Below are 23,618 nucleotides of genomic sequence, written 5' to 3'. Positions count from 1 at the left end.
GGGGAGGGGCCTCGGGCGCCGCCGCCCACCGCGCGGCCGTTACCCGGCCGGCCCTCCCCGCGCCGCCGCGCGCCCCCCGCCCCGGGCGCGTCCTTCCGGCAGCCCCCGGCGCGCCGGCCAGGGTGAGCCCTCCCCGCGCGCCCCCTGCTCGGTGGGTCCTCCCACAACCCGCCCGCCCCCCCCACCCCCCCGCCCCGGGGCTTCCCTGTGCCTGGGTCTTCCTGGCATCCCCAGCGCCCGTTACCCGGGTGGGTCCTGCCCCTGCACCCAACCTGCTCCCCCCTCCCCAGGTGGGTCCTCCCCGTGCCTCCACACCCGGGCCCTGCCAGCATCCCTGGCGCCCCTTCCCGCAATGGCCATCACAGCCTCCACGCTGGTCCAGAGCCCCTCCCAGGGCCTCCAGCCCCCTCTCTCCCACTCTCCCCTCCCCGGAGAAGGTGGCTCTCCCAAGTCCCCCCGCCCCGCCCCCCCCCCCCACCTGCCCTGAATCCCAGCCGCCCAGCCTCAGCCACATGGCCCTGCTGCTGCACACCTCCCTTCCGGGCCTGGCTCTCTCCACCCACCCCAGGGGGGTCTTTGTCTCTGCCCTCACTGCCCAGCCCCCATGGCCATGCTTGGACACTGGTGGTGCCCCCATCCACATGGGCAAGTTCCCCGGCTGGTGCGGCCTCCCTGAACTGTGGCCTCGTGAAAAGGCCAAGCCCAGTCCGCCGCCCATGAGGTTGGGGAGGTGGGCCCTGAGGCTGGAAGGACCGCCTCTGTGTGGAACAAGGTACCTGCTTCTCTTTCTCAGCCCCCCTCAGGACCCTAACTGGGCACGTGTGTGCTTGTCACTTAAGGTCCAAGGATTGTGGAGGATGCAAGGCTGGTGGGCCCAGCCTGAAAGAGCGTGAGGGGGAGGGGGTGGCATCCCAGGGGGAGAGAAGCAGGTGTCCCAGCCGAAGTTTGGAGCCAGGAGCGACATCACTCTTGAGGGGCAAGGAAAAGGAAGTATCTGGTCTCCAGCTTGGTGGTCTGAGCAACATTGTGTATTCCTGCCCTTTACGCAGCAGGGGGGTGCAGTTTAGTCGAGGGACCCCCCCCCCCCAGGCTGAGCACAGGTCTCCGCAGCAGTGAGAGCGGGAGCGGCAGGGACAGAGCCATATAGGAACCCCACCCCATAGGGTCCCTGCAGGGGACTAGGAAGGTGGGCAGGAGCCCAGAGCCAGGTGGGGTTCCAAGGAGGGTAGTGCAGCCCAGGGCTCCAGAAGAGGAAATGCCCACTCACTCTCTGAGGAAGTTAGCCAGGAGGGCAGCCGAGGGGCAGGGGGTTTATGGTAGCTGGAGGAGGGGGGAAGGAGGAGTTCAGGTGCAGGACTCGGGGCAAACACGCCGAGGTGGTTTCCCCAAACGTGACCGGGGAGGTGGTCGTGGAGTGGCGTCCCTCCCCCACCATAGGCCCCCTTCCCGACGCCCTAGCCTGAACCTCATCTGGACGGCGAAGCCGCGTCGTGAAATCTTCCAATACGGAACAAATTGGCCAAAAAGTCACAACTACCAAAAAGTGCCCAGCTGGCCATTGGGGGTGGAGAGAGCCCAAAACGTCCATCGTGTCTTGTAAAGTGCCTGCCTCTGCCTCGGTCCCAGACGCAGGAAGGGCTTCATCCTGAGCACCGAGGCCCTGCCCCAGCTGGGAAGGCGGACGCTGACCTCCCTGCAAGGGGACAGGGGTGGGGAGGCGCAGCTGGGGATGGGCGGGCAGGGCCCTCGAGTGGGAGGCAGGGCCACCAGAGGCCAGCATCTCAGGGAAGCCGTCCAGATCCTGAGCTTCCCCACAAAAGGTAAGGATACGCCCCTCACAGAGCGGAGTGGCATTTAAGAAGACCTCAGGAGACACCACCGAGCCCCCGCCAGCTTCCACGCGGCTTTCTCCCCTTTCCAGACTAACATCCAGCGCCCTGCCCTAAACCAGCCCTGAGGCGGTCGACAGATCCCGGGTAAATTGCAGAAATTCAGTGTCAACTGCAGAAATTCTACGATTTCATCCATTAGTTAGCAGTGCAAACAGACGTTCACAGGGATGTTCTGTGCGGCTAAATCCACACATCCAACAACAGACAAACTGGAAGAGGGAGGGAGGAGGCGAGGGGCCAGCGCAAACCCCGTAGAGAATGCTCCTGAAGCAGAAGACGACTCCCCAGGAGTGCCACCAGTCACGAACGAACATGAGAGGAACGTGCGATCGCTAATCAGAAGCCCAAGTAGTGGATGACAAAACAGCAGACTGGAAGCAAGATTAACAGCCGAGGAAACTCGCTTCCTCACAATCACAGCATTCTGGAATAAGTCTGAAGCAGCACGGGGCACGACGTCAGATTACCGATGGGGCAAAGGCTGGAGACCATCTGCGGGCAAGACAAAGCAACAGAAACAAGAATTTATTTGTTCGACCGTTACTTGTGGAACGTCTGCTTGGTGCCACAGTTTAGATGGGCGGGGGGGGGGGGGGCAGGGGGTAAGGACACACGATCTCTGCCCTCGGGGAGCACACAGCCCAGTGGGGAGGAAGGCAGGGATGATAATACACGATGAGGTCACGTGTCCTGAAGAGGGTGGGGGGGACAATTGTTGAGAGAGATCAGGACGTTGGGAAGGAGGGACCCTCAGCCCTGCGCAGGTGCGGCACCCCTCAGGGCCCACGGGGCGCGGGCTTCGCCACTGGAGGGCTCAGAGTGACCTTTCTTCGGGGAACCCCTGGCGGTGGCACCCGGTGGGGGCTGAGAAGATGCAGAGGCTCCAGTGGCAGAGGGCTCGGAGGGGGCGCAGAGATCGGTGTCCCAGAGTGACAAGGGTCCTGCAGGCCGTGCTCAGCAGGATCCGCACTGAGGCCTACCGCGCCTGAACCCGGCCGTCAGGGGTCAGTAGAACTGTTTATCGGGAAGCACAGATCGCAGACACAGCAGACTCGGACAGAAAGCCAGGTTGACCCTCACTTCTGCAGTGACACTCAGAGCGGGAAGACCCAGCCCTGAGGGAAAGACGGTGTCACCCAAGACAGGAAGGAAGGGTCCCCGGCCAGCTCTGGTGTGGGTCTAAGGGCCTCAGGGAAACCTCTGTAAACCTAGAAGAATCCAAGAAATAAACGTTTTCAGACACATAAACCCGGACCTTAAATGCAGTCAATGAGGACAGAACCCAAACAAAGCCTGAGTGGCCACGTGGGGGTGGTGAGCTCAGGCTGGTGTAGACCTGAGACCCCCACCAGCCCCCAGTGGGGGCAGGGCCCGCTCCGCAGCACTGGAAGTCAGACATCAGCCAGCGCTGTCTGAGGGGAGCCCGCTGCCAAAGCCACGTGACGCTGGCTCTTGATTTTTGCAATTTCTAAAAATAAACTTAGGAGAAGCTTTTAAACTTGGGGTGAAGACGCATCTAATTTAGCAATCATGTTTTCCCTTTAAATTAATTTTTTTTTAATCTTCAAGGGGGAGCTCTCTATTCCCACGTGCCCTCTGCCTAGGCCTCTAGAAACCCCCGGGTGACCTTCACCTGACATCGATGGCCTTATCTTGATGAAATTGTGGGTGAGATTTTAAAACTTTATCCTCAGGTTGTTCAACAGTGAACACACGTGCTCTTGCAAAGCCAACGAAGTCCTTTTTCTCAGCAGGGGCAATGCTGGCCCTGGGAGGACAAGAACAACACGTCCCAGGCACACAGCAGTTCTGGGGCGCTGCAAGTTCCCCCCCTTCCCACCTGGCACGTCCACAGCAGCCTCTGCTCTCTGTCCCAAGCTGGCCTGCCTCGTGAGCACAGACAGGTGCTAGGACACCATGCGGTCAGCACGGGCAAGCCTGCGTGTGGGACACTGTCCCCCCCCCTGCCGCCAGAGCACCCCAATGCCCTCAGCCCAGGGATGTCTCCAAAGGTCTTCCCTAACTCAGAGGTGTTCCTTGATGGCCCACCACCTGGGGGGTTCCCCGTGAGTCCTGGGAGGGACGCGTTGTCGCTACTGGAGCTGGAAGAGACACCCGCCTGGCTGAAAGGAAGGGAAGGAGCCGGTAAGAGTGGACATACGGTGGGGAGCACTGCGGTGTCCCTCAGGGGGGCCCGGGGGATGCCCTCACCAGACGGATGCCGCCCCAGGACTCTCCCTCCCCGCTCAGCCTACTGCCGTGCACCATCTGCTGGATGGACCCCCCTGCCTCCCAGGGACGCTCGGCCGGGGCACTGTGGACACCTGGGGCCCCGTCATTCTTGGTTGCAGGGGGGGGGGGTTCTGTGCTCTGCGGAATTGAAACAGCACTCCGGTTCTGCCCCCTCGCTGCCAGGGCCGCCTGTGGAAAGCAGAGCGCCCCCCAAAAGATGTCCGCGTCCTCACCCTGAACCAGCGCGTGTGCCTATCCGCGTCCTCGCCTTGAACCTGCATATGCCAGGTTCCACGGAGCGGGGTGGTGGAGGGGGGGGCTGGGACTGCCAAGCCAGGACTTCAGAGTAGCCGCAGGACCAGGGGCCCGACATCAGCACGGGGGCCTGAAGTTGGAAGACGTAGAAGCCCCCGAGAAGACGTGCGGCAGGGACAGAGGGACGCTATGCTGCTGGCTTTGAAGGTGGAGGAAAGGGCCACAGGCCAAGGGTTGCAGGCAGCTTCTAGAAGCTGCAAAAGGCCAGACAGATTCTCTCCAAGACCTCCGAAAGGGAAGGCAGCCCTGCCGGCACCCAGGCTGAGATCTGCTTTGGCCTCTGCAGACCTCACAGTCCCTGCGTCTGCTTGAGGACGTGAAGTCTGTGGCCGTCTGTCAGGGCGGCCGTAGGAACCAACGGTCCCAGTGACAGCAAAACCGTCTGCAGGTGGTGAGTGACCCCTGTCCTGGGCCCCGCTCTCCTGGGGAAGGTCCCCACCTGCCCCGCCGCCCAACCTCTCTGCTCCGCCGCTGTGGTGGGGAGTGTGGGGTGCCTGGCTCCCAGCTGGGGAGACCTCGTGCAGGGGAGAGGCCCTGACACCACCTGGAAGGCAAAGGGCTGGCTCTTCCAGCATCCTGGACCCACCACCCGCTGACTGCAGCCTTGAGAGGCTCCCCAGGCAAGACCAGAGCTGGTAGCTCAGCCCAGCGAACTGCTGGCTCTCTAGTGACAACATGGGAGTCCTTTAAAGTCACTGGGCGGCAAAGAACATCAAAGTACGTGTCACTCTGTCCTAGCTGTTGACACTTCAACTCCCACTCTGGACCGTGAGCACTGGTGGGGGTGGGGGTCTTCCTGCCCAGCATGGAGCCTGGCGCCTGACACCCACCCCCCACCACGTCATCGGAGGTCCCTAGGGAGGAGGGGGAGGGGATCACGATGTCCCCCAGGCCCTGCCTAGACCTCACCCCAGGGTCCTGTGGGGCAGCAGCATCGGGGCAGGACGCTCCAGGAGGGAGGCCGGTGTGTGCAGAGCCCAGGCCTGGGGTTCTTCACCTCATCTTGTCCACAGTCCCCTCCCCCCAGCTGCCCCCACACAGAAGCCCGGTCAGCCCGGGAGTCCATCACCAAATCCAGGGGATGGTGCCCGCCACCCACTGTTGTCTGTCGGGTGCCCCCGAGGGCTGGGAGCCTGCGGTCACTTCCCTCCTTCCTGCCCTCTCCAGCTTGATCTCTCCGAATGTGGTTCTGCCTCGTCACCCCCGGCTCAGGACTCCCCACCCCCCCCAACCTCCAGAAGCGGACACCATGGACCACAGTGGGTCCAGGGCCAGCTCTTCATGGTCACCCCGGGCCCTCTGCCCACCAAGCACTGTATGGAGGTGGGGAGGCACCACCTCCTCCAGGAAGCCTCCCTCTGTGTTCAGCACCCGGTCCGTGTTCTGCTCCCCCAGGGTTATGTGTGCCCCTTTGGGCCTTCCGGGGGAACAGGGCCCAACATAAGACCTGGTGTCCCCAAACTGGCTGGCATCAGTACCCAGCAGTTCATGACATTAAATGCCACCCTCCTGGAGGACAGGGCTGGGCAGAGGACTTGGTCATGACCAGGCTCTGTACGTGGGGCCTGTGAGGGCAACATGCCCCACTCCGCGTCCCAACCCCCCCTGCCCTGGAGCCACTCGCAGCTGCTTGACCCCAGGAAGGTGTGGGGGGCTATCCTGGAAGGCCCCACTCTGCCCTGTCCCCCAGGCCCCTCCCCGTGGCCTCCTGGAGGCTGGGCTGGGGCAAGGCACCCCTCCCACAGATGGCCTCCAAGGCCTCGGGCAGCCAGAGGGTCCAGGAGGACCTGTTCTCCCATCTGAAGACTCATGAGCCCCTGGTGGGGTGTGAAGAGAGCTCAGCCGCCGCCACCCCCCTCCCCGTGCCCCCCAGGAAAGGCGCTGAAAGACAGACACTGGGCTGAGACACTGGGCTCTTAGGAGGGCGGGGACCTCGAGACCTGCGCCTCCAAAGTCACGGTCTGCCAGAAGGGCGCGCTCGGGGCCAGGAAGGCTTGGAAGGCGTTGGCGGCCTCGGAGGGCCTCGGAGCGTGGGGGAGGAGCACGTCCTTGTCCACGTCCTCGGACACCAGCTGGGCCACGAGCCGCGAGAGGTCCTGAGGGCAACCGCGGGGTCAGGGGGCGGAGCGAGCCAGGGAGAGGAGTCGCTGGGCAAGGGCTGTCTCGCGCCCGTGCCGCCCGCCCCCTGCAGTCCCCTCCCCACCGCCGCCCCGCGCCTCCCGCCCCCTCCCGTCCCCCCGCCCCGCGCCCCCCCCCCGCACACCCTGGAGTGGGAGGGGGGCCCGGCGGTCCCCGGCCTCTCCCGGCCGCCCTGCACGGCCAGTCGCCGGCGCTCGTCGATGCTGACGCTCCAGCGGTGGCTCCGGCGCCCGCTCTCGGCCGGCTGGCACACCTGCGGGGACACGGAGGCGGTGGGCGCGGGCCACACCTGCGGGCCGCCGACCCCTCTGCCCCTCACCTCGCGCGCCCGAGGTGCAGTCTGCTCGCTCCTCCCCGGGCTCGGGCTCAGCCTCAGGGTGTCCGCGCTGCGGCCTCAGGCCCCCTGGGGCCCGGCCCCACCACCTGCCTGCTTTCCTGCTCGAGGGTCGGCCCCTGGACCGTGAAGTCTGCACAGCCAAGGCCCCGGCCCTCCCCACTGGTGCCTGGAGGTGGGAGGCGGGGGGGCCTCCCGAGCTGGCCCGCGGGAGCCTCAGGAGAGATGGGACCCACAGATGGGCCGCTGCCTCTCAAGTCCCTCTGGAGTGATCATAAGGAGAGACTGGGGGACAGGAAAGAGCCCCCCCCCCTTGTTCTGGAAGAGGAAGACGGCGTGTGGGAAAGAACCACTCAGACAGCAAGCGGAGCTCAGCGCAAATGTGGCGTGGCTCAGACAGGTGGTGCTGCCCCTCCCTCCCTGTGGCCACAGCACTTTGGCGGTTCCTGCTAGGGTCTGCTGCCCCAGGATGGGGGTGGGGGGGGCAGGTCCGCAGCAGAGCACCTGCTCTGAGGATGCCTGTGTGCTCCAGGGCGCCCCTTGGGTCCCCACCACCGGCTGTGAGCGCGGCGCCCCCAGGGGGACCCCTGACACTGGGAGGCAAGCAGAGGCCACACAGGTCCTGCTGACCTCAGACCCCCGAGTGGAGAGCGAGGGTTCGCGCTGTGGATCAAGGAAATCGTTACAGAGCGTCGTTATGGCAAATGTGACTGATAATCAGGACTGGCAAGACGCCAAAAACCCGGCACCTGGGGGCTCAGTCGGTTAAGCGTCCAACTCTTGGTTTGGGCTCAGGTCACGATCTCACAGTTCGTGGGATGGAGTCCCAAGTCGGGCTCTGTGCTGACAGTGGGGAGTCTGCTTGGGATTCTCTCTCTCCCTCTCTGCCCCTTCTCTGCACACACGTGCATGTGTGCACGCTCTCTTTCTCTCTCAAAATAAATAAACTTAAAAGAAAAAAAAGATTAAAAAAACAAAAACGAAGAGATCATAACTAGGTAACAAATCCCGAGGAAACTAGATCATCCGTGTGGGCCAACATCCAGTGAATCAAAGGCTCGGGAGGAGAGTGCCACAAGAAGGTGCATGCACGCACTTCCAGAGTCGAGAGGAACGGGGCTCCAGGCTGGAAGGGCTCACACAGGACGAGAGGAGACCGACCTGCACCAGGGGTAGAGCTGTGCCATCAGAACAGCGGCGGTGGAGGAAGAGCTCAGAAAGTCGCAGAGACTGAAAGGCAGGGCACATACAAAGGACCCGAGGCCCGCACCGTCTAGGGCGCTGGGCAGCAACGCTAGAGTTTAGAGGCAATACGACAATGCCTCACAGATCCTGAAAGGAGGATTTCCCACTGAGAAATGCCACGCAAGTGTGGAGGCAAAATAAAGACAGTTTAACAACTTCATAGTCGAGGACTCAAACATCTTCTGGACGCTTCTGGGCAGCTGTTAGATGAGGCAGTCCACCGAAACAAGGGAGCAAACCAGTGAGTGGGGAGTCTGAGGGCCCAGGAACAGGGGTCCTGCAGAGGAGGGGCTGGCGGGGCGCCCCAGATGAGCAGCCTCCCCTGGGGACAGAGCTGGCCTCCGGACTTCCCCCAAGCGCGGCCTGTGGGACTCCGGAGCGGCCACGGGCAGTTGTCCACATGCCTGGGGCTCTGAGGAGGAGTGAGCTTCATTAGCACAGGCACAGCAGCTTCTGGATGTGGCTGGGGTCCCCAAGGAGTGTGCATAGTGAGGACAGGATCCCCGATCCTGGAATCACAATTCAGGGAGGCCGATTCTCAGGTCATGGGTAGCACTGGGAGGGACAGAGGGAGACAGCACTACGCAGCCACCCTGAGGGGCCCTGCCTGATGTGTCAGGGTATTTGTGGGAAGGATCCAGCGTTGGGGGAATTTTGGGAAAGGGTTAATAACCTGTGCGTAGCAGATGAGGGGGGTGTGTGCCACGATTAACTCCAGGGAGAAATGAAGCACTGTGTGTGTGTGTGTGTGTGTGTGTGTGTGTGTGTACGTGCTGGTCAAGGTGCTCTGTGCTCAGTGGATGTGCTACGTGGGTGAAGCCCACGTAGTCACTGGACAGCACACACTGCAAGCGTATTTAGGGAAAAAGCCTGAAACCACACAGTGGGGGCGGGGGGGGGGGCGTACCCTCAGTCTCTGGGAGGCAACAGAATCAGAAAGTGAGGAAGCAAGAAGCAACAGTGCCCGCATGCTCGTTCAAACTGTGGGAGCAACCACGAGAGCTGGAAGAGCGGGTGCAGGGCAGTGCCACTTGCGACCCCAAGGGCTGAGGCAGGGCTCTTGTTCCAAATTACGCGTGCGTGTGCATTAATAAAAGTAGCACAAAATCTTAAAAATAAAGACTTCGGTAATTAAGACGAGTGATCTAATAGTCACGGAACACGCGCGCATGACTTTGACCCACAGAGAACCACGCACGCTCTCACCCAACAAGTGGAGCACCGCACACATCAGCCTGGTTTCAGGCCACCGACGAAGCAGATGCGCCAGCACGGGACTCGTACGGGTCACAGTAGGCGAGCGCAAAGCCACACAACGCAATTAACAATTAGTGGCAGAGGCATATTGGCGTGGGCTTTCCAAAACACCCTTCTCATCCACCCGAGTGAAAAGGAAAATCCGTACTATATGCCGACTCACTTAGAAACGAGCGAGGATCCAGGGTGCACTCCTGTCCTGTGAAGATGAAGTTTCAAATGCTGGAAAGTCAGAAAAAAAGCCACAGACCAGATTGCAAAGCAGGAAATTCAAGAAGCTAGGAAAAGAACGACAAAAGAAATTCACTGCAAGTGAAAGGCAGAAGGAGCAAAGATTAATGAATAAGTCCACAGGGGACAATTATCACCAGCTGGCTTTCTGAAAACCCAGCAGGACAGAGCGACTTGAGTCCCCCCGGCCCCAGGCACGGTCCCCGTCATGTCGGCCCATCTCCTCCTGCCACGAACTGTAAGTCCACGTACTTCAGACGCTCTCCTACCCAGTTCTGGACACGGCTCTCCTGCTGCTGCGAAGCGCCTCTCTGTGGACTCTGGTTGGGAATGTCACACGTGCCACAGGCAATCCTTCCAGACGTCTTAGAATGTGTGTCTTTGAAGCCTTGAAAAACTGCAGTCAGATTTGTCAGCATTTCCCCTCGTGGGTTCTGTGCGTGGCCCCAGGGAGGAATTTTCCACTGAGAGGTTCTTTTTTTTTTTAATTTTTAATGTTTATTTACTTTTGAGACAGAGAGGGAGAGAGAGAAGAGAGAGAGAGCTGGGGAGGGGCAGGGAAAGAGGGAACACAGAATCCGAAGCAGGCTCCAGGCTCTGAGCTGTCAGTGCAGAGCCCGACGTGAGGCTCGAACTCACGTGATCCTTAAGATCACGACCTGATCTAAAGTCAGATACCCAACCGACTGAGCCACCCAGGCGCCCCTCCGTGAGATTCTGACAATGCTGTCACACACCCTCCTGGCACATCCGTGGTTTGGTCCCAACACTTGGTGTGCGTTTGAGGACACGTGAGGAGTCTACCTTATGATCTCCTCAATGGGCAGCCAGTTACCCCGACACCATTCGTGGGAAAGTCTGTTTCCTCACTGCTCTGCAATCCGTGCGAAGCACAGATCAAATCCCCAGACTTACACAGGGGCCCGTTTCCAGACTATTGGCACTGGATGGTGGACCACTTGCGCGGTCTGTCTGTCCCAACGCGTACAATTTTAATTGCTGGAGCTTAGAGCAGACAAGCGGTGCCTGCTCTTCTGTTTCAAAATTCATGTCTGGTTTCTTTTCCAAGTAAATTTGCAGAAAAACATCTTTATTTTTTCAAATAGTATCTTTACTATGCAGTGATGTACGCATATTTCTGAACCCTGAATAAAGGAAGCCACGCTGCACACATACGGCACCACTTGCTTCCTTCACTCACGAGCATGTCTGCCGGGTCACCCTGCTGCCACGTGGAGAGGCACCCACCCGCTCTAACTCCAGGCCGAAAGGCAGTTTGGCACCAAAGCAGGCCGCGAACAGATGGGAGACTGTGCGTGGGAGGTCCCCGTCCCACTTGGTTGGAACGTTCCCACGTTTCTCTCCATGCACATTCATGCGCACATCGAGGGACCGGGTTGTTTTTAATCCATCTGACAACGGCTGCCTTGTGAGTGGGGCATCTGGTCTCCGTGCGTCCATCGACCGGACCGACATCGGCGATTACACCTGCTGCCGGACCCTGTGCTTTGTCTTGTCCCTCCCTCGGTGTACTCACCGCCCACATGCAAACTCACCGAACCCTAAGCTCACGGATGGGCCCATCGGGGGGACACCGCGGGGACTTCCGAATACACAGCGCCACTTGCAGATGCCGCCCTGACATTCGCGCCGTCATGGGCGCACATCCGCCCACCCCGAGTCTCTTGCTTCTTGGCACCCCCTCCCGTCTGAGATCACCTTCCCGCTCTGTGAGCTCTGTTCTTCGCAACCGGGGTGAGGTCCTGCTGGGGCAAATTTGTTTTCTCCTATTTTGCCTACCCTTTTATTTATTTATTTTCCCCTCTTCTTAAAAGATTGCTTTTGCTGGGCACGAAATTCCAGATTGACGGTTATGTGCTCCGCCGAGTCAAGCTTCTATATTGTTAATGCCAGGCTGTCACTCCCTTCCAGACTCTGTCTCCTCTTTGATCGTTCCTGACATCTTATCTTTGCCCCTGGTGCCCTGCAGCCGCACTATGGCGGCTCTTGGTATAGACTCCCCTCATTCCTCCTGCTCTTGGTTTGCTGGGCACGTGACTACGTTAGACGGCCCGTGTTAGCCAGCCTCCATGGTGGCATCCAGAGATTTGTGCCCCTGGTGCTCAGGCCCCGTGTCCTCCCTGCCACGTTACGTAGCGGTGACCTTGTATCCAATAGGAAGTTGTAGACACGATGGAGTGTGAGTCCAAGGCAGTCCTAAGACGCTGAAGCTTCCTCCTTGTTCTCTCCTGAACCATCCACTCTGGGGGAAGCCAGCCTCGGGACACGAGGACTCGAGCAGCCCCAGGAAGAGGGCACATGGTGAGGAGCTGAGACCTCCTGCCCACGGCCAGCACTGACTCACCAGCCATGCGAATGAGCCACTGTGGAAGTGGATTCTCCAGGCTTATTCAACTTTCAGATGACTATGGCTCTGACGTCTTGCCTGTAACCAGAGCCAAAGCCACCCAGCCAAGCAGTTCCCAAGTCCCTGACCTATAGAAACTGGGACAAACATGTTTATTGTTGTTTTAAGCTGCTAAGTCTTAGGGACGCTTGTTACACAGCAACAGGTAACTAAGACATGAGTGGAAACATAGGTACATTTAGGGTAAAATTTTCAAGATTCATGGGAAGCTTTTTGTTTTTTTTTTAATAGTATTGCACTGGGTTAGTTACTTTGGGGGAACGTGGCAGGTTCAAAACATTAACTCTTCCCATCAAATAAGGTGGTGAAGCTTCCCGTGAGGTATCCTCTGTGCTACTCAGTCTCGTGCCACGGGATTCATCCCAAGAACGGACTCATTCCCAGGGACTTTGCAGTTTCTGTCGTTAAAGGGAATGCCTCCTTTTTCCCGCTTACATTTTCTGGTTGGTTATCTTTAGTATGCGGAAAAACCATTAAGTTTTCGACGGAGATCATGTATCCAAGCTTCCTCTTTTACTAGTGGCCTTTTCTCTTAAGGGGCTTGCACGGATTTCCTAGATAGACAATGGGTTAGCTGCAAAGAGTGACCGTTTCATCTTTTCTTTTCAGGTATTTATGGCTTTCATTTGCCTGACTTCCATACGGGCCGGGCTCCCGGTGTGCCCATCGTCATGGTGATGCCCTGCGTTCCTGCCTGCTGCCCGCGCCTGTGAGAAACACTTCTGGTGAAGACCACTCAGGGCTCTTGATAGCCGTGCTTTAGCGGGTTGTAGGCCTATCCACCTCTCCCTACCTTACTAAGAATCAGCAGCTTTTCCCCGCGTACTCATTACACTCCAATTTTACAAAATTGTTTTTAATTGTCATATTTGTTTTGTTTTAAAGAAAAGGTACTGGAATTTGTTTTTCAGTATCTACTGAAGTAATCCCACGGTCTTCCTTCTCGGTCAACGTAGACCATTTTACCAAACGGGTTTCTAGATTCCTTTGTCCTTGGGGTACGGTATTTTTTGTACACACGCAACTGTGTTTACTCAACACGTAGTCGTCTTGCACCTACTCTGCCGCCCCCCTCCCCCCACACCATCCTAGGCACTGGGCGCAGGGCTGTGAGGACACAAAGTCCCTGGTCTCCTGGAGGGTGGAAGCCTGGGAGGCATCACGGTCGCGAAGGTTGGTCTTTCCGATGCTGCTGGCTTTACCTACCCCGCATTCAGGAGCTCTCCACCTGCGCCACAGTCGGACGGGCCCATCACTCCGCCTGCCCCAGTCCCAGCCCTGCTCTCCCGCGGCACTGGCGTCAGGGTGCAGCCTGCTCTGTGCGCACAAGTGGCTTCTACGCTTTCAACCTCACCGCCGGGGAGAGCTCCTTTCCTAATCGCTGGGGACTGCCCACCCTTACGCTCTTCATTTCGGGAATTTCTGGGACAACTCTAGAATTCTCTTTGCCGTCTTCAGGTTTTTAAGAGTTAATTCGGGTGACGCAAATTCAGATGATCAGCTTTCACCTTTGCTTAATGACGCTGTGAGGTTTCACCGCTAACTGCCCTTCCCGCGAGCACTGCGCCGCAGGCCCGGCCTTTCCGCCACCGCCCTCACTCCTTTTCAGCTGCATGCGGGTCTTTCTGGAAGGCTCCTCGGCTTCTCTCCTCTCCCGCTTCCCACCTCTCTCTCTGATTTTCCAGGCGATTTCCTCAATTTCATATTCCAACCCTTCTGCCGAACGTTTCAATTCTGTTGTTTATTTATTAAGAGCTCTGTATGATTTGCTGAAAGTGTATTTTTAAAAAAACAGAACCCTTGGGGCGCCTGGGTGGCTCAGTCGGTTAAGCGTCCGACTTCAGCTCAGGTCACGATCTCGCGGTCCGTGGGTTCGAGCCCCGCGTCGGGCTCTGGGCTGATGGCTTGGAGCCTGGAGCCTGCTTCCGATTCTGTGTCTCCCTCTCTCTCTGCCCCTCCCCCGTTCATGCTGTGTCTCCCTCTGTCTCAAAAACAAATAAACGTTAAAAAAAAATTTAAAAAAAAAAAACAACAAAAAAAAACCGAACCCTTTCCAAGTTACACGGAAGGGAGTGTCTCTCTTCCAGATCCCAGGGTTTCACGTGAACACTTTGGAAGCTTTCTGCTCCCTGAACCGCCTGGCCCTCCTGCCTCGGAGTCCTCGCCAGCTGCTGCTTGCAGCTCGGCAGAAGGGGCACGGCCTGTCGGGCACGGCGTCAGCAGAGAGGTGACTGTGACATCTGTCAGCTCTTGGTCACCTGCTGCCTCCCACTTTCCTCCTGGGCTGCTCCCGCCGCTCTGGGGCTCCGACCCAGGGGCGTCTCCTTCTCAAGCACCACTCTTGCCCTGTGTCAGGGCTTCAGGAGGGATGAGGGCGCTGTTACTTGTTGACTCCCTAAAGTCCAACGGGAGGAAAAGGCAATTCTCTGCTGTGTGCAGCGTGTCAGAGTTGGATGCTTGACCGACGAGCCCGACACCCCAACCTTTCCCTTTCTTTCTGGCCTCTGGAGCTCCCGTCTCTGCAAGAAGCCCTCTGTTCTGACAACTGGGTTTCCGAGCAGGTTGCTGCTGTCTGGCCCCTGTCCCTCGGGCCTCGCCCCTGGTGCCTCTGCCAGCTGCTGGGAGTCAGGGCAGGAAGGGCCTGGGGACAGCTCCTGTTATCTCCTGACCTCAGTGTCCAGTGCAGACTGGCCCCAGCCCCGCAGGGGCAGCTGGTGGGGCTCCAAGACCCAGGCAGCCTCGCTCCGTCTCTCTCCCGACCTTCCAGAACTTCCATCAGGCTCACGCTGCTCTCGAGCGCCCGCCCGCCTGCCGGTTACTTGCACGTTGCTCACCAGCACTTCCTTCCGGGGCCTTGAGCAGCTGCCTGCTCCCCTTTCTTCCTAACTGTCTACGTTTCCTTCTTCTGTGTGGTAAATGACACACAAACATCATCACCTACGGCGCACGGTGCAGCGTCATGAAGCACATTCAGCCCACCAGCACCGTCCGTCGCCACTCACTCCCCACCCCCATCCTATTTTCTGTCTCCGGGAGTCTGACCGCTCTAGGGACCTCAAATATGTGGATCATGCGGTGTCTGTCCTCCCGTGTCTGAAGCATAACGTCTTGCTGGTTCGTCCACATGGTAACATCTGGCTGAGTAACGTTCCGTGGTAGTATACCTCGCATGCACCCGTGGACGGACACCCAGGCTGCTTCCGCCTCGTGGCAAGTGTGAATCACGCCGCCGCGAACACGGGTGTGCTAGAGTCCCTGCCTTTCGGTTCTTTTGGATTCGTGCCCAGAGCGGGGCTTGCTGGATTCCAGGGTAGTTCTATGCCTCGTCTCGTGAGGGACTCCACACCGCTTCCACGGTGGCCGCGCCACGCCACACTCCCACCAGCATGCACACGGCTCCCATCTCCCCACAACCTCGCCGGTACTCCTTTATTTTCTTCTGGCGGCAGCCATCCTCGCGGGCGTGACGAGCTGTGTGCTGTGGTCTTCCTTTCCACTGCCGGCCCAGGGCTGATGATGTTGGGCGCTTTTTACATCTTTCTTGACCATCGGTATAACTTTGGAGAAATGTCCAGGCCCTTTACCCGTTTTTGCTTCAGGTCGCTGCTCTGTTTAGAGTTGCAGCAGTTCGTTATGCATTCCGGACGTTCTAGACATTCATCCTTTATCAGATGTGTGCTTTGCAAATGTTCTCCCATTCCACAGGTTGACTTTTCCGTGTCCTCTGATGACCAAAAGGTTTTAATTTTGATGACGCCTAATTTAGCTATTTTTACTTTTGTTGCTGGAGCTGTCGGCATCCAAGAAATCACTGCCAAGTCCAACATGAAGCTTCCCCGTCTTCTCCTAGGAGTTTTGCGGTTGTAGGTGTGTGATCCACTTTGAGCCAACTTTTGCATGTGGTGTTAGGCGACAGTCTGGGTTCATTCTTTCGCTTGTGTAAACCCAGCGTTCCTGGTGCCGAGCAAGGACAAGACCGCCCCCACCCTTTCTCACCGAGTGTCATGGCGCATCCATCAGCCATCTCTGCCTTTGTTCCTGGTGTGCGTTTTACCCCCCTCAGTTTTGTCGGTCTTCCACACGTGGTCACGTGTAACCGTTGTTTCCCTCACGGCTCCGGGACTTTGAGGCTAGGTTAGAAAGGCCGTCCTATGCCCCTGGTGTTGGATGAGACGTGGCTACAACTGTCCGTCTTCTGGAGAGCTACGCCACTGCCAAGCGTGATTCAGCGTAAAGCCCATCTCCCCCACCGATTTGAGACACCATCTTAACCCTACACTAGGTGTCTGTGGGCATTTGAGTCAATTTCCAGACTTTCTAGTTGGTTCTGATAACCATGCATCACACGCCAGGACTCCACTGCTTTGATAACCAACGCTTTGCAATATGATTTCACATCTGCTGGGGCTGAACCTACTCTTGCTTATTTTTCCATTTGACCAGTTTGACGTACCGAAAAAGAGCAGGCAAAAATTTAGCATTATTTCAGCTTATCCGTTTCAGTAATCTCTACACCCGACCCAGGGCTCGAACTCACAACCCCAAGATGAAAACTTGCAGGCTCCACTGGCTGAGCCAGCCAGCACCCCAAACATTTAGCACGCTTATCGCTGATGATGCTGAAGTGTGAAATGTCTAAGGAGGCCTCTCAGTGCTGGTGTCTCCCTGCTGTCAGTTTCTCCGTGATGTTTTGGGGCGCTTTAAAGCTTCTCTCCAACAGGTTCGCCTGTTTCCCGTTCAGCGTATTCCTTTCCCACTCGTTCATCTCCTACAGCCTGTCGATAAGCACGCGGGCTCTGCACACAGCTGTGTGCCCTCTCCGCTTGCCCGGGCCCCAGTTCTCCGGCACCGAACAGGCACAACCACACGTCGCCCCTGGTGCTGGTGTCACCTCGGACGCGTTCACGTCCCTCTCGTTTGGCTGCAGGACTAATTCTTCCAAGATGGCACAGGTCACCGTGAGGATGGGGACACAGCTATTGCTGGGGCTCTTCTGGGTCCTTTTTCCCCTAGCTGTCCTGCCCTTCTGCGGCATAGAGGTTTTCTTCAAATGCCCGGTACCCTTGGCCATTACTTCTATTTCACAGGGCACACGTGGACTAGGGCTTGGGGCCTGGGGCAGCGACCTGTTTCTGCTGCCTCCCATCTCACAGCCCGGAGCGGACGCTCTTTCTCTGCCCAAGCTGTGATCCGCCACCACAAGGTGACTCCTGTCGGCCAGCCCTCCCATCCTGTTCTGTTCGGTGGTCATTTCAGCGAGATTGTTGGGAAGCAGGCATGCGTCAGCCGGCCCAGCCCCCGGGGAGAGGCTGGGTGGCGGCAGACCCTCCATCAGGGGAAGTCTCGTTAGACCTCGGTCCCAACTTGAGGTCAATGACCTCTTGTGGGCATGTCATTACCATGTGGGGCGACGGGGACCGTGCTGACCCCTGCGGATGAAGGCGGTTCTGTGGGGCTCGGGAGGGGATGACACAGGGACGAGAGGAGTGCTGAGGCTGACTGACGTCTGCCAGGCGGGAGGCTCCCTGGGAGGCTGGCATGGGAAGGTCTGGAGGAAGAGCACTCCACACTGGGGGGAACAAAGAGAAGGGACACCCGGCAAGACATCGACACAGAGTAGCCCCTCAAGACCACAGTGGGCAGCTGACGTTCCCCAGGGGCTGGAGCACAGGAGGGCAGCGGCAGGACAACGCGGGAGGCAGTGCCCCCAAACCAGAAAACTGGAGGTCCGCAGAGATGGATCTGTGCCCTCTTCTGGCCTCTGCCCAACTCCCTCTCTCCTGGCCACCTCCCACTGGACAGTTCTTTCCCGCTCCCCTGCTGCCCCCTCGGCCCCTGCCCGCCCACCTCTCTGAAGCTCACGCTCGAGCGGTGGCCTCTGCCCAAGAGCTGCCAGTGTGCCCCCAAGTCCCCACCGCCTATTCGGGACGCAGGCTCCCGAGTCACGCCCTCCTCGTGACAGTGACACGTCTGTGTGTTTAAGTCCCGGACAGCCCGTCCCGAGAGTCAGCCCCACACCGGGGGGTCTGCCTGCCTGCCCCCCAGGACCCTCACAGGCACTCGGTGGGGGCCACGGCGGCAGCTCCGGGAGGAAGCCCGCTTCCCTTCTCCCGCCAACTTTTTATGTAAACCTTCGACCGCAGCAGGTGCGCATGCACACAGACCCAAGGGCACAGCCTGACAGGCTCCCGCTCACCACACTGCCCAGCCGGTCACACCTGGCAAGCACCCTGCTGAGTCCGACCCTGGCGCACAGGCAGCCACACAGAACCTCCGGGGGTCTGGCTCCTCTGCTCCTGAAGCACCCCCTGGGGCTGAGGTGGCAGCGCCCTGGCCCCCGTCATGGCTCCTGGAACCTGGCAGGCAGCTGCTCACCTGCTCAGCATGAGGTCGGGGACAGACAGATGCCTCCAGTTTGGGGCCATCACAGGCAGAGGCTCCAGCGACATTTTGGTTACGGTTTGGGGACAAACTCCGCTGACTGCCTGCCTGCCTGCCTGCTCACAGGGTGGCTGTCGGGGGGCCGCCCTCTCGGCCCAGGGTGCGATGCTGGGGCGGACTGAGGCAGGCCCCTCCGACAAGCCCAGCAGAAACAGACAGTATGGTGCCCGCCCAGCGGATACCGTGTGCCTCCCATCAGGTGCGATTCAGCCCTCCGTGAGGCTTGAGGAGCCCCTTCTACCGCACGCTGCGACCAACCCACCTGCAAAGCCAGTTCTGGGGTCCCGCTTACCCAGTCCTGAGTCTGCAGTACCTGTTGCCCTCCACTCTGGGCGCCGGGCTGGCCCCAAGCCGTGGTCGCACTCACAAGGGGAGGGGGCTGCCCGAGCTCTTGGGGCAGCGGCAGCCCCGACTTCTTCCCCAGCGAGGCATTAGCCAAATGCTTCTGGCTGTCCATGTCCAGCCCCTCGGCCTGCTTGTCTGCACCTCCCGGGCTCCCTGGGCCCCCAAGCAGATGGAGAAAGCGTCAGGCTCTGCTGGGCTCACCTTCCCACCACCAGCCAGACAGTGCTGGGCAGGCCTCAGGCTAGTGGGTGACCTGGGTCCCTCAGCTCCTCCTGCCATTCCCCCCCCCCCACATGCTACTGGCTGGAGCAGCTACAGTGCCCTGCCTGTCCCCTCTCCCGGCACCCAGGTTTCCCACCTTGGCTCCAGCCCAGTGGGGGGGGTGGGGTATGTGCCCCCAGCCGACAGCCGACCTCTGGGGACCTACAGAGAAGGCCAGGAACGACCGCAGAATGAAGGGCCCCACAGCTCTCCCTGCCTCCTTCCTCCCACCCGCTGTGACCTCACCTTGACTCCGCCCGGACCACACCCCAAGGCTGGCCCTCTACCCTCCAGGGGCTCTGCGGGGACCACGGAGTGGGCTGAGGTGGGGGGGGGGATCAGGGCAGGGGTCAGAAGGGCACAGCATAGAAGGTCGGGAGGGGGGGGGACCATTAGGGAGGCAGCAGTCACTGGTGGAGGAGCAGGGTACGTGGGGGGGGGGGTAGCGAGGTGGGGGAGGGGCCGGGTATGCTTGGTGTAGGGGACGGGGAAGGGTGGTGTACGCTGGGGGTAGGGGACAGAGAGGGGCAGGGCACGTGGGGCGTAGCGAGGTGGGGGAGGGGCCGGGTACGCTGGGTGTAGGGGGCGGGGAAGGGTGGGGTACGCTGGGGGTAGGGAGGCGGGGAGGGGTGCGTACTCTGGGGGTTTGGGGTGGGGCACGCGGTGAGGTACGCAAGGAGTGACGGAGGCGGAGAGGTGGGGCTCGCTGCGGGAGCAGAGGCGGGCAGACGTCGGGTACACCAAGAGCTTGGGATGGGGTGCGCTGCGGGGCGGGGGGTGGGGGGCGGAGGGCGCGCCCTCGCGCGTGGGGGCCGTCAAAGAATAGGGGTGGAGCCCACAGTCGTTCGGGGAGCCCCCGAGGGGGCGGAGCCGAGCCCAGCGGAAGTTCTGCTGCGGCTGGCTCCGCCCTGCCGCTTCCGTTTCCGCTTCCGCCCCGGGCCGCGCCTGCGCCCTGGTCCCGGCGGTCCGCCGCGGGGCGGGCGGATCTTTTCTCTTCTCCCAGGCCTGTCTGGAGTGTGACCTGGCGCCGCTCAGACGTGGGGGGGCGGGGGGGAGGGTCGTCTCGCAGATGCTGCCCTCCTCCGCCCCTGGGGCGTGTCCGAGGCGCCGCTCGGAGCTCGGGGCTCCTCGTCCGGAGCCCTCCCCGGGCCCTGGCCGTTCGGGCCACAGGCTCTGTCCCCTCCTGGGTCCCAGGCGGCGCCCCCACCTCCCTGGCGGCCCTCGGGACGGGGCCTGGGGCGCGCGGGCGGCCCGGGAGGAATCACACAGCAGGCGTGGGAAGGCCTGGGGTTGCTCCCCAGGTTTATTAGTGTTTTGCATCAGCACCTTAAAATAGTCCACGTGGTCACATACGTGACAGATTAGAATCTATTCCCCAAAAAGGTTATTTACATTAATCCTGTGTTTCATTTAAAAAGAAAAAAAAAAAAAAACACCCTAGCAACACGTACATCCTAGAAACTAAACAATGCACGACGATGGATGGGGGTCTGCAGAAACGTAGAGGGGCACCCCTTGGCCTACAGGTTGGGACCCTGCGGTGGCAACCAAGGCCAGGCAGGTGACATGTGGGGACGCGGTCTCCCTCAACCCATGGGGGGTGGGTCTGGGGAAGGTGGTGAGGGACAAGCTCAGGTCAGGCGGCTGGCCCACAGAAGCAGGTGGCCCTGTCTCCTAAAGAGGAATCTGCCCGCGGGCAAAGGCCAGACCCGGGAGAGTGGCCAGGTCTTCCCATCTGGGAGCGAGCACAGTGCCAACCGGGGACCCTCCCCGAGCTGCAGCCACGACGACACTGACTCAGGATGCTGGCCCTCAAGCCCTGAGGAGATGGCCCCCCGGGGCTGCTGATGTGGGAGAAGAGAGGAAGCAGTGGGCCAGGCTGGAGGGTGGTGGCTGGCCCCCACCTGGCCTTGCCCGGTGGTGACTGGCGGCTGCTCCTGCCCAGGACCCACATGCCTCGCACTCCACACCGCCCTCCGTGTGCTTGCAGCTGCACTGACTTGGTCACAGATGGCTTTGGCTTCTGTGTCATCTTCCTTTGAGGGACAAAGTGCTTTCACGTGGGTCCTCAGAACAGCTCCATGAGGTAGGCAGGGCGCATGTGACCAATAGGAAAACCGAGGCACAGGTCTCTGAGAGAGTCACGGTGGCTGGGGCTGCCTGTGTGACCTCCTGGGCCCTGGGGACGGTGTGGTGGGTGAGCCCCATAGCACTTAGGCACAGGACAGACGGCAAGCGGGCTCTGTAGGCCCAGGGGCATAGGGTGGGGGCGCTGCGTGCCCTCCCGTGTGCACGAGGACGCAGCTACGGAAGTGGATGGGGAGGCACATTTGGGGAGGATGGTCCCACGACAGGGTGGATGTGACTGCTCTCTCTGGTCCCTTCCTCCAAAGCAAGCTTTAGGGGCTAGAAGCTATGTCAGGAGCCTCACCTGTACCTCCTTCCTGCAGAGTTTGACCTTTGGAAAGGAACCTGAAGGAACCCAAGGCCCCGAGGCCCAGTGGTGGGAGCAAGAGCAGCGAGGCTCACGGTCCCAGGGCCTGCTTCTGAGGATGGCTGCTGGCAGACATCTGGCACAGGCACAGGCTGCCTGAGGTGCTGGGCTCCGTGGCCAGCCTCCAACCCTGGTCCTTCTGAGCCAGGGGTCGGCCCGGTCCCCAGTGCGGTCAGAGAAGGAGTTCAGGCCATCCTGGGGAAGGTCCTCTGCCCGCAGGCAACCCTGAGGCGGGGCCACACACAAGGTCAGGCCCTGTCCCGTTCCCTAGCTAGCCCAGGGACCCCTTCCTGCCTCGGGGGAGGAAGGAAGCCGGTAGGTCACAGGTCAGGAGGGTGGGCCACCTCACTCCCCCAGGGTCATACCTGCCTGTGCCACGGGCACTGTTTTCCCAGCACAGCCTGCATGGCGCCGTGGGTGGGCTACCGCAGGGTCCCGGAGCCACAGCTGCCAAAGGATGGGAACTGGTGGGCTCTTCCTGTGGACACTGGGCTGGACGCTGGCTGCAGGTCAGGGTGTCCCTTTCCTGCTGCACGGGAAGGCAGGGGGCAAGGCTACCACCCAGGGTGGGACCCAGACCCAGACCCTCACTCTAGGGAGCTTGGCGCAGAGAAGCCAGGGCTCCCTGCCTCTTCGGGGTACTCCCAGCGGTACCTACGGCTCCAGTGGGCTTGGCGCCTGTGCTCAGGCTGTGCTACCTGAGCTCTTGCTGGCCACAGAAGTGGGCGTGGGCCCAGACACCCCTCAGCCGGTAGGTGGGCCCAGGGGGCTGGGCGGGAGGAGGCAGCTGAGTGGGCTGGGGCCAACTTCGGGGCCACTGTGCTTGCCGAGTTTGGGGCAGAGGCAACCAGCAGAAGCGTAGTGACAGCTCGAGAGCAGCCAGAGGGAGAGTGGCGGGGGCGGGGGGGGGTGAGACGGGTGCTCTGGTGGGGGGGCGAGGACATGCGACCATGACAGCACTGGCTGGCTCCGCCCCAGCCCCAGGGGGCCGCTGGGACGTCAGAAGAGCAAGGTCCTTTTGGCAGCTACCTTGTAACGTGTATTTAAAAGCATTAAAAATATCTGCTACTAGAAAACCCCCACTGCCCGCGAGGCTGGAGTTTATTGGGAACCACAAGTGGGCGGTGCTGGGGCGTCTCCCGCCTGGTGGGCGGCTGGGCCCAGGCCTGGGCTGTCTGGCCTCCAGCCTCTGGCCACCCAGCTCCGTGTCTGGGCCCGTAGGCAGCCCGTGGATCTGCGCGCTGCCCGCCTGACCCCAGCTCCCTGAGGAAGCAGTCCTGGCTTTCAGGAAGGACAGGACGCGAAGGTGAGGACCCTTCTCGCTGGGGGGGGCTCGGGAGGTCCTGAGGCCAAAACACACCTTTCGTGATTCTCAGAGCTCAGCGCTGTCCGCCTGACCTCCCACCCCGCCGGCACATCTGGTTATCGAGCAGGGCAGTTACCAGGCCCCGGTGGGGAACCTCCCCGTGAGTTTCCAGGTTGAGAGCACATTCATACTTAAGACTGTTTCTCTTTGTGTTTTTAAGTGTCTCCGTAGTAAACTGAAATGTTAACAGAAAAGCAGCTGGGCCCTCCTGGCGCGCGCCGTCCAGGGCTCCGGGGTGGGGCTAGCAGGCGGACTTGGAGTGTCCGAAGATGCAGATAGGGAAGTGCTTGACATGGGAGGACCACTGGGCCGCCAGCTGGAAGAACTTGACGTCATTCCACTCCACACCGTCGATGAGGACTGTGGGGACAGGACCGCCTGACCCATCTGCCCAGCACGCCCCAGGACAGGGCTGGGGGAGCCGCCCCCCCCCCCCCCGGCTCCCAGCCACCAGCGGTGGCCAGCTTCTCCCTGACCGCGAGGACCTGCTCTTCCACAGCCCCTCCGCCCTGGCTGGGGTCTGCAAAACGGATTAAGACGCCGTGCTCTTAAAGCAGAAAAGCAACAGAGGAAGGCAGGGCAGTTCTGGACCACAGTGGTCGTCAGACTGGAGCTCCTGGAGAGAAAACCGTTCCGGG

The 23,618-nt window shown here is 60.3% G+C and overlaps 2 protein-coding genes and 2 long non-coding RNA genes across 17 annotated transcripts in view; 1 reads left to right on the top strand and 3 right to left on the bottom strand.

The window, feature by feature from the left end:
• Positions 1–175: 175 nt before the first annotated feature.
• Positions 176–3,140, top strand: LOC123386225. Its single transcript, XR_006600056.1, has 2 exons — positions 176–772; positions 1,922–3,140. It is a non-coding gene; the product is annotated as an uncharacterized LOC123386225 (long non-coding RNA).
• On the bottom strand, positions 2,003–20,028 carry TEX22 (testis expressed 22). Of its 9 annotated transcripts, XR_006600053.1 has the most exons (8): positions 19,367–19,571; positions 18,807–19,012; positions 6,703–6,831; positions 6,380–6,535; positions 3,917–4,011; positions 3,526–3,660; positions 2,973–3,100; positions 2,003–2,384 (listed from the first exon to the last, which is right to left on the bottom strand). XR_006600053.1 is itself a non-coding variant. In XM_045060642.1 (7 exons), the coding sequence occupies exons 2-7, from the start codon at positions 18,969–18,971 to the stop codon at positions 3,025–3,027; spliced, it is 756 nt and encodes a 251-aa protein (XP_044916577.1). In that variant the 5' UTR covers positions 18,972–19,012; positions 19,367–19,571; the 3' UTR covers positions 2,003–3,024. The 9 variants fall into 9 exon arrangements, 2 of the variants coding, with proteins under 2 accessions (XP_044916577.1, XP_044916578.1); XM_045060642.1 differs by having other exon boundaries at positions 2,003–3,100; XM_045060643.1 differs by having other exon boundaries at positions 2,003–3,100; positions 3,945–4,011.
• On the bottom strand, positions 8,296–13,931 carry LOC123386224. The gene is made up of 2 exons (XR_006600055.1): positions 9,578–13,931; positions 8,296–8,666 (listed from the first exon to the last, which is right to left on the bottom strand). It is a non-coding gene; the product is annotated as an uncharacterized LOC123386224 (long non-coding RNA).
• Positions 20,029–20,393: 365 nt separating the features above from the next.
• Positions 20,394–23,618, bottom strand: part of PACS2 (phosphofurin acidic cluster sorting protein 2) — a 55,258-nt gene continuing 52,033 nt past the window's right edge. For all 6 annotated transcript variants that reach the window (XM_023256143.2, XM_023256141.2, XM_023256144.2 and 3 more), the window contains one exon: positions 20,394–23,340. In XM_023256143.2, the coding sequence (XP_023111911.2) occupies positions 23,222–23,340 (119 nt within the window). In that variant the 3' untranslated portion in view covers positions 20,394–23,221. The remainder of the gene's footprint in view (positions 23,341–23,618) is intronic.

Source organism: Felis catus, chromosome B3 (assembly GCF_018350175.1).
Source record: "Felis catus isolate Fca126 chromosome B3, F.catus_Fca126_mat1.0, whole genome shotgun sequence".
Taxonomy (NCBI): Eukaryota; Metazoa; Chordata; class Mammalia; order Carnivora; family Felidae; genus Felis; species Felis catus.
This window is presented reverse-complemented; position numbering and strand designations above follow the sequence as displayed.